This window comes from Hydractinia symbiolongicarpus, chromosome 10 (assembly GCF_029227915.1).
Source record: "Hydractinia symbiolongicarpus strain clone_291-10 chromosome 10, HSymV2.1, whole genome shotgun sequence".
NCBI lineage: Eukaryota > Metazoa > Cnidaria > Hydrozoa > Anthoathecata > Hydractiniidae > Hydractinia > Hydractinia symbiolongicarpus.
In genome coordinates this window covers 3338268-3351078 of record NC_079884.1, presented here as the reverse complement: position 1 = coordinate 3351078, position 12811 = coordinate 3338268, and the positions used below count along the sequence as shown (strand labels likewise).

At 33.2% G+C, this 12811-nt stretch overlaps 2 protein-coding genes across 2 annotated transcripts; one reads left to right on the top strand and one right to left on the bottom strand.

The window, feature by feature from the left end:
* Positions 1 to 4857: 4857 nt before the first annotated feature.
* LOC130612389 (uncharacterized) lies at positions 4858 to 5702 on the top strand. Its single transcript, XM_057433694.1, has 3 exons — positions 4858 to 5132; positions 5276 to 5345; positions 5492 to 5702. Exons 1-3 carry the CDS (start codon positions 4996 to 4998, stop codon positions 5621 to 5623), a joined length of 339 nt encoding a protein of 112 aa, XP_057289677.1. The 5' UTR covers positions 4858 to 4995; the 3' UTR covers positions 5624 to 5702.
* On the bottom strand, positions 5702 to 10482 carry LOC130612388 (uncharacterized). The gene is made up of 3 exons (XM_057433693.1): positions 7089 to 10482; positions 6739 to 6804; positions 5702 to 6561 (listed from the first exon to the last, which is right to left on the bottom strand). Exons 1-3 carry the CDS (start codon positions 7140 to 7142, stop codon positions 6193 to 6195), a joined length of 489 nt encoding a protein of 162 aa, XP_057289676.1. The 5' UTR covers positions 7143 to 10482; the 3' UTR covers positions 5702 to 6192.
* Positions 10483 to 12811: the final 2329 nt, after the last annotated feature.

Genomic DNA, 12811 nt, shown 5'->3' with positions numbered 1-12811 from the left:
CTTACGGAAGAATATTAGGGCTATGGTAATTTTATTTTGTGCACATAATATTATTATGTGCTCTTAATATTATTTTGTGCACAAATAAAATTAAGTCGAAATTAAATGGGCACATAGCATTAATATGTGCACATGGGTCAGCATGGTTCATCCACATGATCTTGTGTTCTCTCATTCAAACATTCAAGATGGCCGATAAAACAGCGAGTAAGTTACTAGATCATTTAATTGTATTGTCGCTTGTGCTGTTATGAGTCTGTCGCACTGATTTTATTACAAATTTAGGATTGATGTACATAAAAACTTAATTTGAGTTTTAAAACAAGGAAATATCGGCCTGTTTATTTATTCGGCACAATATCAGCTTGAGGTGTGTTGTTTTTATTCCGCATTTGTTAGCACTTATCAAAAAAAGGTCAAAACATGTTATCTTACTTTTAGTTTGGGACAACTAAAAAGAATTCTTAGAGCCATTGCCTTAACACGGAAAAATGCAACTCATGTGGGCGTTAGAGCTGTAATTGACATCATTGGTTCTTGCCTTTGTACTACATGCCCTTTCTGCATAATTTTTATGCATATTCTCTATATTTTGGGTAATGGATGTCATCTAGGTTATAGAGCCATGCACCAAAAGTTGTCAGTTGTGTACGGACAAAGGACAAGCACTTAAGTCTCCACATGCTGTCTTTGTCTCTTATAAGGAATCGTTATTTATATATCTATATATAATTAAATTGACTGACGCTCTGATTTAGTGAATCTGTGCGAAAAATTCTAAAAAAGTAGACCCCGTCGGCGTAGAGAGGAGGAAACCCCTTCGTTTAAAAAGGTGATAGTACATTAGTGAAGTATGTGATTTTTAAACTTTTATTTACAGACAAATCTGATGAAAGCACGATCATTGTTGCCTGTGTCTTTTTCAGGGTCCGAACTATTTATCGCATATCAATGGATACGATAAGCTTAAACCGTACGGCTTTGCTATTCATTCGTTTTTTTTTTCTGTTTTTGCTAAGAAATTTAATTTAATGCGTTCCTAACATTTGTCGTAATATTCACAGCTACTCAAGAAGACTCCTGTGGCTCGAAGTAGCTTCATCAAATAACAATTTGAAAATAATAGCGCATTATTATTTAACTTGTACCAAGGCTATCAATGGTAAGAGGCTAAAGAAGCTGGAAACGAGATTGAAATAGTCGTTAATTCCTGGTTCTTCAAGTTACGATCTTTTGATTTGATATTAGGTGCTCCAATGAGAATACGAGCAGATTGCAGAAGTAAAAAACGTTAACGTTGAGGCAATTCAAAAGTTCTTTCGATACAGTCATTATGATAAATTTGCTGCCGAAAAGAGTTTTTTGCACAAAAAGTCTACATCTAATCAGGTTGGTAACAATTTTTGAAACAGCGGACTTAATTCTTACAACTTTTTTAAAGTAATTTAATAATATATTTTAGAGAATTGAAGCATAGTGGAGCAAGTTACGACAGCATAATTCTCAATTTTGGATGAATTTAATAAGGTTAGTTATTGCGATTTGTTAAGAAACCATGCGATTTCCCGTACGGAAGCTGATGTATATTATTTTTTTGGGACATGGCAGACTCCGGAGAGCTAGATATATCTGACGTTATCGCAAGGTGACAGATTTTTTGTGTACCCGATTATTTTTTGTGTACCCGGTTATTTTTTGTGTACCCGGTTATTTTTTGTGTGCCCAGTTATTTTTTGTGTAACGGGTTATTTTTTGTGTAACCGGTTATTTTTTGTGTACCCGGTTAGAAAAAACGCAATAGAAAGCAAACACAGTAGCTTTTTATTAATAATTAAATGCTTTATTTTAGCGAATGCATTTGCTTTTGTTTTGTTGATTTGGCGCAAAAATATTCAGATTAAGTGCTACTTCTACACAACGCCCGTAGAATACGCCCTTACGCGCATCAAGAATGCCCCACAGGAAAACCAGATATAATGTATCATTTGCCAGACGCGTATAGTGAGCTTTTGATCTACAGTTATTTGCAAATAAAGTTATCAGAACTAATTTACTAACGTGTTTTAAACCTACTGTTCAGAAAGTAAAGACTACAAACTGGCAGTGAATAGAAACGACATTATAATTGCTGAAAGAGAAGCTTCCAAAGCCGTAACTACAAATCACGTATGCTTTGTAGAGTTTGTTGATTTCACAAAAGAAATTATGAAAATAAGAAAATTTGCGGGACCGTTGGAACCTGAAAAAGCGCAATACATTTTCAATGAACTTGTGAAAGAAATTTCTAGCTTGTACCGACAGTAAAAAGTTTCTTTTAAAAAAGTTGTAAAATATACAAATCTGTCTATTAGCCAATAGTAGAAAATAATACATTAGTGTACTTTTAATGTTTTGTAACAAGAGCAACTGTAAATAGGGAAAATCATTGCACACGAAAATTGGTATGAAAAAAATGTAAGTTCCGACGAAACAGAAACAAAATAGAAAATAGTTATAAAAACCTATAACACAACGTCCCAAACAAACAAGAAAACAAAGAAGAAAAAATGTATATACCCCTAACTAAAAAATAAAATAAAAAACGTTAAATTACAAATAAAACATAGAAATGTTAATCTAGCATTGCCCAAAGGTCTTTAAACGTTAAATTACAAATAAAACATAGAAATGTTAATCTAGCATTGCCCAAAGGTCTTTGTTATAGAAGTGGTAAGTCATTTTCGTTTCAATTAAATGATAGGTAGTTATGTTACGTGATATGACCAGCGTTTTTACACATGTTTTAGCCATTGTTCGAGCTTCAACATCATTCATGGTAATAGACGATATAAAAATCTTTATACCATGCAAAATAAAATTTGAGCCAGTGACAAAACGAAGCAACGACTGAAGAACAGGGGCAAATTTAGCTATGGTGTGCTGGTTTGAATACACCAGCAAAAATTCTGCTTAAAAAATTATGGTGTATCTCTGTGAGCCTTTTGCTCTCTGATTTTTACGCCCATTATTAAACTGAACTAGAATAACGCCCGCCAGCGTAAGTCGCGTATAAAACTGATATTCCGGGTCCCGCCCCCCGCCGTTTGGGTTTCGTGGTCCTGTTTTTGTGTCAATTTAGCCGAATGCGGCTGTTTCATCCTGCGAAATTTTTCATATCCTAATCGTTACCGGCATCAGTATTTACACAAGTTCAACTGGTGTAAGCTGCGCAATCTTCTGGGCAAAAAATATCCAGGTGTATTTCTCTGGTGTAGCCAACTGGTGTAAAATGAAAATTATAAGGCATGACGACAAACATACAAGATTAAATGTCAGAAAAGTACTTTAATATTTGGAGAGAGACTTTCGCAAATGTTCAACCAAATCTCTTTTACTTTTTTCGTTTTTATATGTTTTCTTATGTATTATTATTTCTATGAAATTTTGTATATTAGTTCTTATTTTGCTTGTGACTAGTGTATTTTAGTTAGCCGGTACATCTTCTTTAGAAACCGCAAAAAAATATTTCTTCTTTAAACATGTGCCATATTTCATACAACCTTACCCTGCTTACTCATTCCGTTAACAGAATTTTTCATCAGGAAAGAAAATTGTTTCCTCAGATAATTAATTTTTGTTTGCGTAATCCGATATAATCGTTCGTGTTATAAAGTCATCTTAACAAAAAAATCTTTGTACTAGGTTGCTATTTCCTTGAGTTTTATTAATAAGCTGCATAAATAAGCTGCACAACGATACGAGTAAACAGTCGGAATTTAAATTGTTAGTGAAGGTTATTTTAGGCTTCGCTTGTAATAGTTTTTTTAATATCCTCAAATAATTATTTTTTCACCCTGTAATCTAAAAAAATCTTTCTGAGAATATCATATAATCATCCGTCAAAACGACGAGATTATCTACGTACAATGTTATCTTATATTATCGTGGCTACTATCATATTATCTGAATAATCAAACAGGATTATTTCGTATTATCCACGAGGAAATTCGGATTATGTCATTTTTATTATAATCTGCTTTTTCGGATCAGATTATATCATATTCTCTTAAACAAAATTTGTTGAAAATCTAGCTTTTCATGCAGTGCCAGGACATATATTCAGGTGAGTGATCTGCAAACTTTCTCTTTTACGACCGCTGTGAAACAGGTCAGTGTTTTCGAAGATTTGGAGCGAGATGTAAAGTAAAGCACCATATTTTGACATGTGTTGGAGAAGTATCATATTTGAATGCAAGAGTTGGGAAGAAAAAGTTGGACTGAATCTCACAGACACTACTGAATGCTCCCTTGGTAAAATTTCCCACAGGGTCTATTTGTAGATGTTTAAGGTAACAAATTTTATTTGTTTGCTTGTGTATTTCTTAATATAAATTTTAAATACAGAAATTGTAACTAGATACCTAGCTACTCACATGATAAGTTCAAATACCAGTAAGTAAAATTTTCTGCAGATTGTTATAAACAGTGTGTTTTGTTTATATTTGAACATTTATATATTTTTAAGCTTCGATAAATGCATCTAATCAATAACTTAGACTTGCAGAAAACTTTGTAGCTAACTATATATCGTCTATAAATATTAGAAAAACATTTTTATTTAGATCTACTGGAAATTGTTTATACAATTCTGTTTCAATATTAATTGTTCGAAATGAGAGCCTTTGCTATGCTTCACATAATCTTGACAAAAAGATTATAGAGAACTTTCCTCGTAATGAAAGAGGACTTTTTGCATCAATATTTCCCCATGATGTTGCTGATGAATTTACAGGAAAAAAACTTAGATAGGAAGTCATGTGTCATCAAGGAAGCCATTTATAATCGTAAAAATACAAGATTCTGCTCCTTAATGAATATGCTTGGTCTTGCAATAATTATTGGGAAAAATATTAAAACCGTATAGCCTCATGATATAGATAACATCAATGGAAGTTTTGATAATGGGTTGATTACCCAAGAACAAGTATGGAATATACGAGCGAATGAATAACTATTATGTTGTCAAGAATGGGTGAGGTGAGAAAAACGCCATTTGGGTTTTTTGAGCCAAATCACTTTGTATATATCTCCTACCACCATGAAAAAAGACAAAACGTCAGCAACAATGAATTTAAATGGCAAAGGTTTAAGAGGTAAGAAGTAATTTATTGCTTGTGTTTTTAAAAGAGAAAGTTCTATCAGCTTTATTTCTTAGAAATAATTACTAATGCATTAGCTGCTCATATTTTTGTGTTGTACCCAAATATTTTCAAGATTTTACATATTCTTACCGTAGTGCCAGTAACGACAGATCTATATCAATGCTACGACGAGCAAAGACATATTTAAGAAGCTCAATGACCCAGGTATGTTTCTACAATATAACATTGCGTATTAAAGAGTATGTGACATTTTTAACCTTGTCGTGTATCTTAATTTATTGAGTTATCTGTTTTAATTGTGTAACACCACATTAAGTGCATTTAACTATAATTTTGAAACTCTTGTTCAGGATCGACTTAATGGCTTGGTGTTGCTAAATATCCACAACAAGATGAAAATAAATTTAGATGACGTAACCGATATGCTGGCAATAAAATATCCAAAAAGACTTAAAATGTTAGATATTCAGAACGACGTATAAAAGTGTAACAGTCTTGATAGAAAAAGGAATAAATCTTGTATATTATTATCTGTTGTTTAAATGTCCCCGTATATAAATTCCCTAAAGGTAATAAGGCATGACACCAAATTTTTTTAAAAAACATTTAAATTACTCAAGTTGTACAAAAAACATTCCAAAATATAATCTTCGTCAGCTAAAAAACTAAAAAAACCATTTACACCTACTTAGCAAAGATGAGTCTGAGAGATGATTTTAAGCTATTTTAGCCGTTTAATGGCGTTAAAAGGCGTTGGCTTCTGGACGCTTTGGGGGGCTCACAACGCCCCCCCCAAACCCCCAGTTGCAAAATTACAGCCCTGGCGGACGGTGAAGCTTTTTTACACCAGTCAAAAAAAATCCTAGATCCGGTCCTGAAGAAGTGATGTTGATGCTTCTTCCACGTATCTACACATGCTCCTGAAGAAAATTTCTTGTTTTTGTTAATAGCGCAATATTTTGTTTTGTCAAACCTGACCCCTATACATAGTCGTTTAGTATGAAGGTAGCTGAATCAAACGCATTAAGGCTAAAACCAGCTATGTAATGTTCTAATGAATACTATTTTTTCCCTTGCTACTTTTTCCATTACTGAAAAAGAAGTTCCTTGCTACATTTAAAGTTTCTTCATAACTTGAGGAAAGTTTCAGTACTTTTGCTTTCCTTCCTCCACCAGATGACTCTCTGACTTGCTTATATCGTGCTTCAGTTATCATTTCGGTCTTTGATCTAATCAGCTTTCTGTTTGATGTTTTATTTCGCTTGGAATGCAAAATGAATGACTTTAAAACAGAAGCTCTTTGAAGCTTATTCTTTTGGTTAATGGAAAACTTTTCCGGAATAAGGTAATAATTTGGCAAAGCTATACCCATAGACGTAAAATCTTCTTTTTGAAATAAATGCAGAGATTCACACGAAACCTGTATAAAAAAAGATACTATTTTTTTGGTAACCGCTAAAAGCTAGCTAGACATTCAGTTGTATATATTTTACAAACACAATGACATTCTAGCTAACAAGTTAATGTCAAGTTGATGAAATGCCATGATTATAAATATGTATGCATGAAAGCCACAGCAAAGTTCTCAGATATGTACCTTGCTTGTCTTAATCTTGTTTATGATATCAGCACCATACACTTTATCTTGAAGAAATTGAATAATCTAAAAAAAATTAAAAATTTGCATCAGTTTTTCATAAGCTTTTCAGATTTTTACTCACAAATGTGACAATAATTCTATAGAAAACTACCTCATAACAAATATTCCGCAGTAGGAAACAACAAGCTTGTTTTGTGTTGTTGTGAGTTGAGTTTGTTCACTCTTTTTGTACTTATAGCTAGCTATGCAACTTGACACAACTACATTACTCGCTTTTACTTGAACAAAACAACCTTGTTGGGTTTTCAAAATATCGTACACGTTTATCTTGTCAGATGCATTTTTACCTCATTTTTGTTGTCGAGCACTATAGTAGGATCGGACACTCCACCAGCCGCCATCTTTTAGTTAACAACAGTAGACGACTTGATGACATATGCTACTTCACTGGATTCAATAAGCAATCATATTATGTTGACATAATAACAACAAGTCGATATACCTATGACAAGTCGACATAATAATATCATGTTAACATAATAACAAGTCGCCAACATTATGTTAACAATTAATATATTATATAGGTGTTCATCTCATTTAACACCCAATACAGACCATGTTGGAACTCTTTCCATTTGGAAATCATCCAGTTTTATAACTACAATCGAGGTCTTTGAGGTTGTGCCGTTTTGACATTTATGATGTTGAAAACACAATTGGCTTTGTTCTTTTATGTTCAGAAGAGATTGTTATTTGTAGATCATCTTTGAAATTGACTTATTCTCCGTATATTTGTTCTTTGGCCTTCCCAAGAAAATTTAATTTTATGCACGTAAATGGTGGTGGTGTTGTCAGCATACTGTAACGTACACAATGTCAAGTTCATTTCCAGGAAAGTGACATAAATTGAAAATAATAGGGCCTAATATTGACCCTTGCGACACACCAGATGTCACGTTAAAAAATGCAGAGGGCTTATCATTGATTCGCACAATTTGTTTTCTGACACACAAGTAAATCAAAGTTAAATCTACGAACCTTTTGGAAAAACTGATTTGGTTGAGTTTTCTCATTGTAGTTTCATATTGAAAAGTATCAAAAGCTTTCGAAAAGTCAGCCAATACTACAAGACTGATTTCGTTTTTACTCATTGCTTCTTTTATATACGTTCTAAGTTTCATCAACCAAGTAGTCGAGTAGTGTCATTTTCACTACCCGGACCTCATTTTTGAGTATAAAGACTTCTCATCGATAAAGATTATCATTTTTGCAAGGATAAGACGTTCAAATATCTGGCTAAAAGAAGGATGGAGATTGTTTTTTTATTGATGTAGGAACATTCACTTTTGGAATAGGTGCGACTCTCGCCACTTTTTATTAACACGGTAAGCATTTTTTTCTTAAAGCAGATATGTGTTAGAATAAAAGAAATTTCATTTGCTAGTAATTTAGCAAAATTCACTGGTATATCATCAAACCCAGTTGATATATCGTTGCGTAGTCCTTTAAATTTCTTAACTCATACTTAACATGTTGAAACATTTTGAAAGTTAATGGTGCTAATGGTACTTCCGTTAAATCAATTTCAGATTTTGGAGTTATCAACTATCAACGTCAAAATAAAGAGGCTTCGAAGGAAGATGTAAAATTCTGTACTAAAGAGCTCCACCGGATTGTTTACGGCTCTTATGAAGCGCTCCACAGAGTGTTTAACGCCTGGTCGCGCCTTGACTTGTGGCTTACCCCGTGTATTTTTCCACGCGCTAACGACTAGTGTATTATAATCTTTTTTTAAATGTAAACGACTGTCTACTATCAATGTTCTCCTATATAATATACGTCGTTGTTTTCCAATTTAATCTTCTCAGTATTCAGACATAACTTTACTCTCAAATATATTCCGTCCAGCAGTAAATTGACCATGAATGAAAGAAACATATATAACGCCCAGGTTGAATATAATCCTAAAACTAAAAGTCGATATTTTCCCTCAAAAGTGTAGGAATGACTCACAAAATTTAAATAATGTATACAAATAAAGCTCAGGTGTTGTTAAGATGTTATTTTTGTAAAATCTGCACATGATATAATATAGTATACTTGTTATTTAAACCCGTGGAATAATCCACTAATTGTCTTTTTAAAATTTATTTTCCTTTTATCACAAAATTTAGCAACTCCGTTAGAAGGCTGAAAAAGGTTTAAACGAAAATCCCTTTTGAGAATCCACTCAATAACATAATTTATAACATTCTTATAGGAGATATATTATAGACGCTTTTAAAGAAAATTGTAACAAATATAATCCACTTTGCCTGTTACAGACACACACATCGCATTATTATAGAGAAAAGCCTTTGGGTCGAGGTTCTTCCTAACTAAAATATAAATAAACTAGCCGGCAAACCCGGCGTCGAATCGCTGGGATGAGCCACAAGTAACTGTTGTTGAACACCCTAAGTAGCGCTTAGAAAGAACTGCAAACTGTGCGACACAGTCAGGTGGAGCGCTTTAGTACAGGTATGCGGTATGTCGTAAATCAAGTGAAGCGCACACACCATTATAGTGTTGCGACTGTAACATATTTTTCAAAAAAAAACTTTCCTGCAACAAAGGCTGAATTAAAAACACAGTTTACAACCGTTGTGACTCTGTCATAGCAAAAACAATCGGTCAATATTATTTTATTTTGCGGAATAAGTTTTTGTAAAAGTTAAAAAATTAATCGTGACACCGGACTGAGCGCTTAGTACAGTTAAACGGTGTTACACAGGTGTATAGGGATAACACCCTTTTGAAAAAAACTTTCTTGCAGACTCTATTTAAATGAAAACACAAGAAACAGTCCTTCGCTTCTTGCTCAGGGCTAAGAGGTTAGTCCAGGTAAACATTGTTGGACATTCGTACAGGCGTGATTCCCAAGAAAGTTTATAAAATTAATTGTCACAGTGGGCTGACCCGCATAGGCGTAACAGCCTTTTTCCAAAAACAGGCTATTGTTAACACTGAGCTGACAGCTTAGTACGGGATGTGAACAGTACCCTTCTCCAAAATAACTTTATCACAACTTCGGTTTGAATGACAACACAAGAAAAAGTCTGCCGTTACCCCTCCAGCTAAAGCAATTGCTCAGTCATTTTATTTGCAAAAAATGTTTTAAGGAAAATAATTAAAGATGTAGCTACCTAGCTAAACTGCATTTAGCATAAGATTGATTGCTGAGAATATTGCGATATTGATAGCCAAACTGAATTTTTATACTCTAACTTTTTAGGTAAATATATGATATAGCTAAATGGCTATATCCTCGACATAAAAATAAATGTTGGGTTGGAGAAAAACCTCTTATACCAAACAAAATTAGTAAAAAGTAAGGCTATTAGCTAGCTAGCCTTCAAAATATTCGTTCCTAGCCAAAAATCATAAAACTGGGGCTTTTAAGATCTGCACGTAGCTAAAAAACGTGGCAATATATTTATCTTCACATTTTAGAACATAAAAAAAACAAATATTACAAATATGAAAAGCTTATAGAAGACAAACAGACTTAAAAACAACACTGCCCACCATTACTTTTTAAAAACTAAAATGGCCATCATGTTTCTTCGTTGGCATGTCTACGCCGCGAAAGTCTTGATTGGTTTTTCAAAGAATCAGGCGTTTTGATTGGTATACACGTGCGAGCGGTCAAAACAAAGTCAGTTAAACTGTGAGTAAAACCATCCTATTTGTTTTCTGTGGCTCCTGAGCGGAATCGGCGATCAAGGTGACGGGGTAAATTATTATTAAAAATGGCGCATTTAAATAATGAATTCATTTTAATCACTTAATTTTTTTTTCAAATTAGAGGTTTATCAATTAAATTGATCAAATTATGTAAGAAAATAAATTAATTTTTGTAATTTATTTTGATAAATCATAAGATTTCCAATTAAACAATCCCCTGGTTTCTAAAAATTCGCGGTAAGATCAAAGGAATATCGGTAACCCTTTTGAACACACAAAATACTGCTATTATAATAGAGATAAAAAAAACCCAACTGTGCAAAAATATGCTATAAGATACGACAGTGAAAAAAAGAGAATTATTGAAGGAATTCAAATAAACAAACAGTTGGAGAAAAGTAGTGATGTAAGGATTTAATAATATATCAAAATATATAACTTCCGTAAAACGTGTACTTGTATTCTCTGAACAACACTCAATGAAAGATTTTCATAATCATTCCTTTGTCGATTCACGGGATTGGATTTTGTGTTTAAATCAACATTTTTTATTTTTGGCGTCAGAATCTACAAAACTATTACAGATCTTAATTTTATTAGAATTTTAATTTTAACAACAATAGACTGAACCCTATGCAATCTCATATTTAGTATATAAATATAAAAGCAATGGTGACAAGGTTGCTGGAAACAATTTGTTTTTTGTCCATTTCACTCTCTTATTGAGCTCGAAAACTTTTTCCATTCCTCTTCTGTAAGTGTAATTCCCTTTTTCAATGGAGTTGCTTCTCCGATCGGCTTTACATCTTGAGACTTTCCAATACTTACTCCTTTATATGTACCTTTAGTATTATCGTCGTGTTCAAACTCACCAACACGAAGTAGCACATTATCAGGAAGAAGATGCTGAAAAACATTTTCGTTGCTTACTTTCTTTATTTCATCTGCCACAACATCTAGAAGAGTTTTAACACAATCCAACTGTTTTGAATTAAGTTCTATTGCTACTTTGTTGTTTTCACTCAATTCATTACTTTTATTAAAATGAATTATTTCCACGCGATCTTTTTTTACGATTATTGTGGTAGCTCGGGATAGTTTATATGTCTTGTCTGTGTGCTTTTGCGGTGGCCAGAAGTCATCGCCAACTTGCAATCTGCCATCAACCCAATACACATCGCTTCTTCCACTTGGACTTATTGCCATTATTTCTTCTTCCACCGACTGTTATGGCTGATCTGATTATAGATATCTTTTTATATATAAAAAATCTAACAAACCACACAGTATTGTGAATACTTTTATTCTGACGCCACTCCGTGTTAATCTAATGGGCACAGTTTGTCGTCATGGCTTTATAATCTCAATTAATGCTGTGTTTGCATAAGTAATAAATTCTAACACTCATTAAATGCTGTCGTCAACAAAATTGTAAATCATTTTCCGCTCATAATCACATGTTTTTATAAACAAATAAACATTCTTAATCAGCTTATGTAAAAAAACACAATCAGGCGGAGAGTATGCTTACGTCATGTTTTTTAAAAAATAATTTTTAAGCTTAAAATATGGCTATTCAGATAAAAAAAAATGGTCCCATTATACGTTTATAACTAGAAATTAAAAAAAAGGTTGAGAAGCATTACGCAAGTTGCAAGCAAAACTGAAACCAGCCAATAGTTGTCCCTTTGATATAATACGGCGAGGTGCTAACATCTTCCTGCAGGTGATATATGCCACAAAACTGATATCATAGACGTAGAAAAAATTCTGGGGACGAGGTTGTGAATAAAATCACCGCGGAACAACAACAATTCGTTGCGCTAAAGTAGTGCTTTTTTGGCAGTCAAAACCCCAGATGAAGGTAAGTAAAGATCAGATCGGCGAAGATAACACGAAAATCAATAATGTTGGCTAACATAAAAATCACATATCTACGTTGGTAGCCAGAATCTTAAAATCGGTTAGGGTTAGTCAGATCTGGTTGCCAAATTTCGGACTGATATTAAGGCAACGAAAAAATATATTTAATCTGGAAGTCATAAGCAGAACCGGGCTAAATATCATAAGTAAACAATTGACTAACTTTTAAAAAATGTTCCCTGGAAATAAATATCTACTTAGCTTGCGCTTAGCTCTCTCCACTCGCTGTCTCAGCTCAGCAATAATAAACCCAATGTTATTTTAACTTTTGATTTTGCTTCAGTAAATCTTGTTGACAAAATAAAAAATAAAAATATGCCAGCCGTTCAATTCCACTGATGCTAAATCCCACTCAATCGATCATCTTTGCATCACTTGATAAGCTATATCTCAAATACTCAATGCTGTTTCTTTAACATGT

Coding starts and splice junctions, on each gene's coding strand:
- LOC130612389 (XM_057433694.1), top strand. CDS start 4,996: ATGTTGTCAAGAATGGGTGAGGTGAGAAAAACGCCATTTGGGTTTTTT. Junction 5,133..5,275: donor AAATGGCAAAGGTTTAAGAG/GTAAGAAGTAAT, acceptor TTCTTACCGTAG/TGCCAGTAACGACAGATCTA. Junction 5,346..5,491: donor TAAGAAGCTCAATGACCCAG/GTATGTTTCTAC, acceptor ACTCTTGTTCAG/GATCGACTTAATGGCTTGGT.
- LOC130612388 (XM_057433693.1), bottom strand. CDS start 7,142: ATGGCGGCTGGTGGAGTGTCCGATCCTACTATAGTGCTCGACAACAAA. Junction 6,805..7,088: donor TGCTCGACAACAAAAATGAG/GTAAAAATGCAT, acceptor AATTTTTTTTAG/ATTATTCAATTTCTTCAAGA. Junction 6,562..6,738: donor ACAAGATTAAGACAAGCAAG/GTACATATCTGA, acceptor TTTTTTATACAG/GTTTCGTGTGAATCTCTGCA.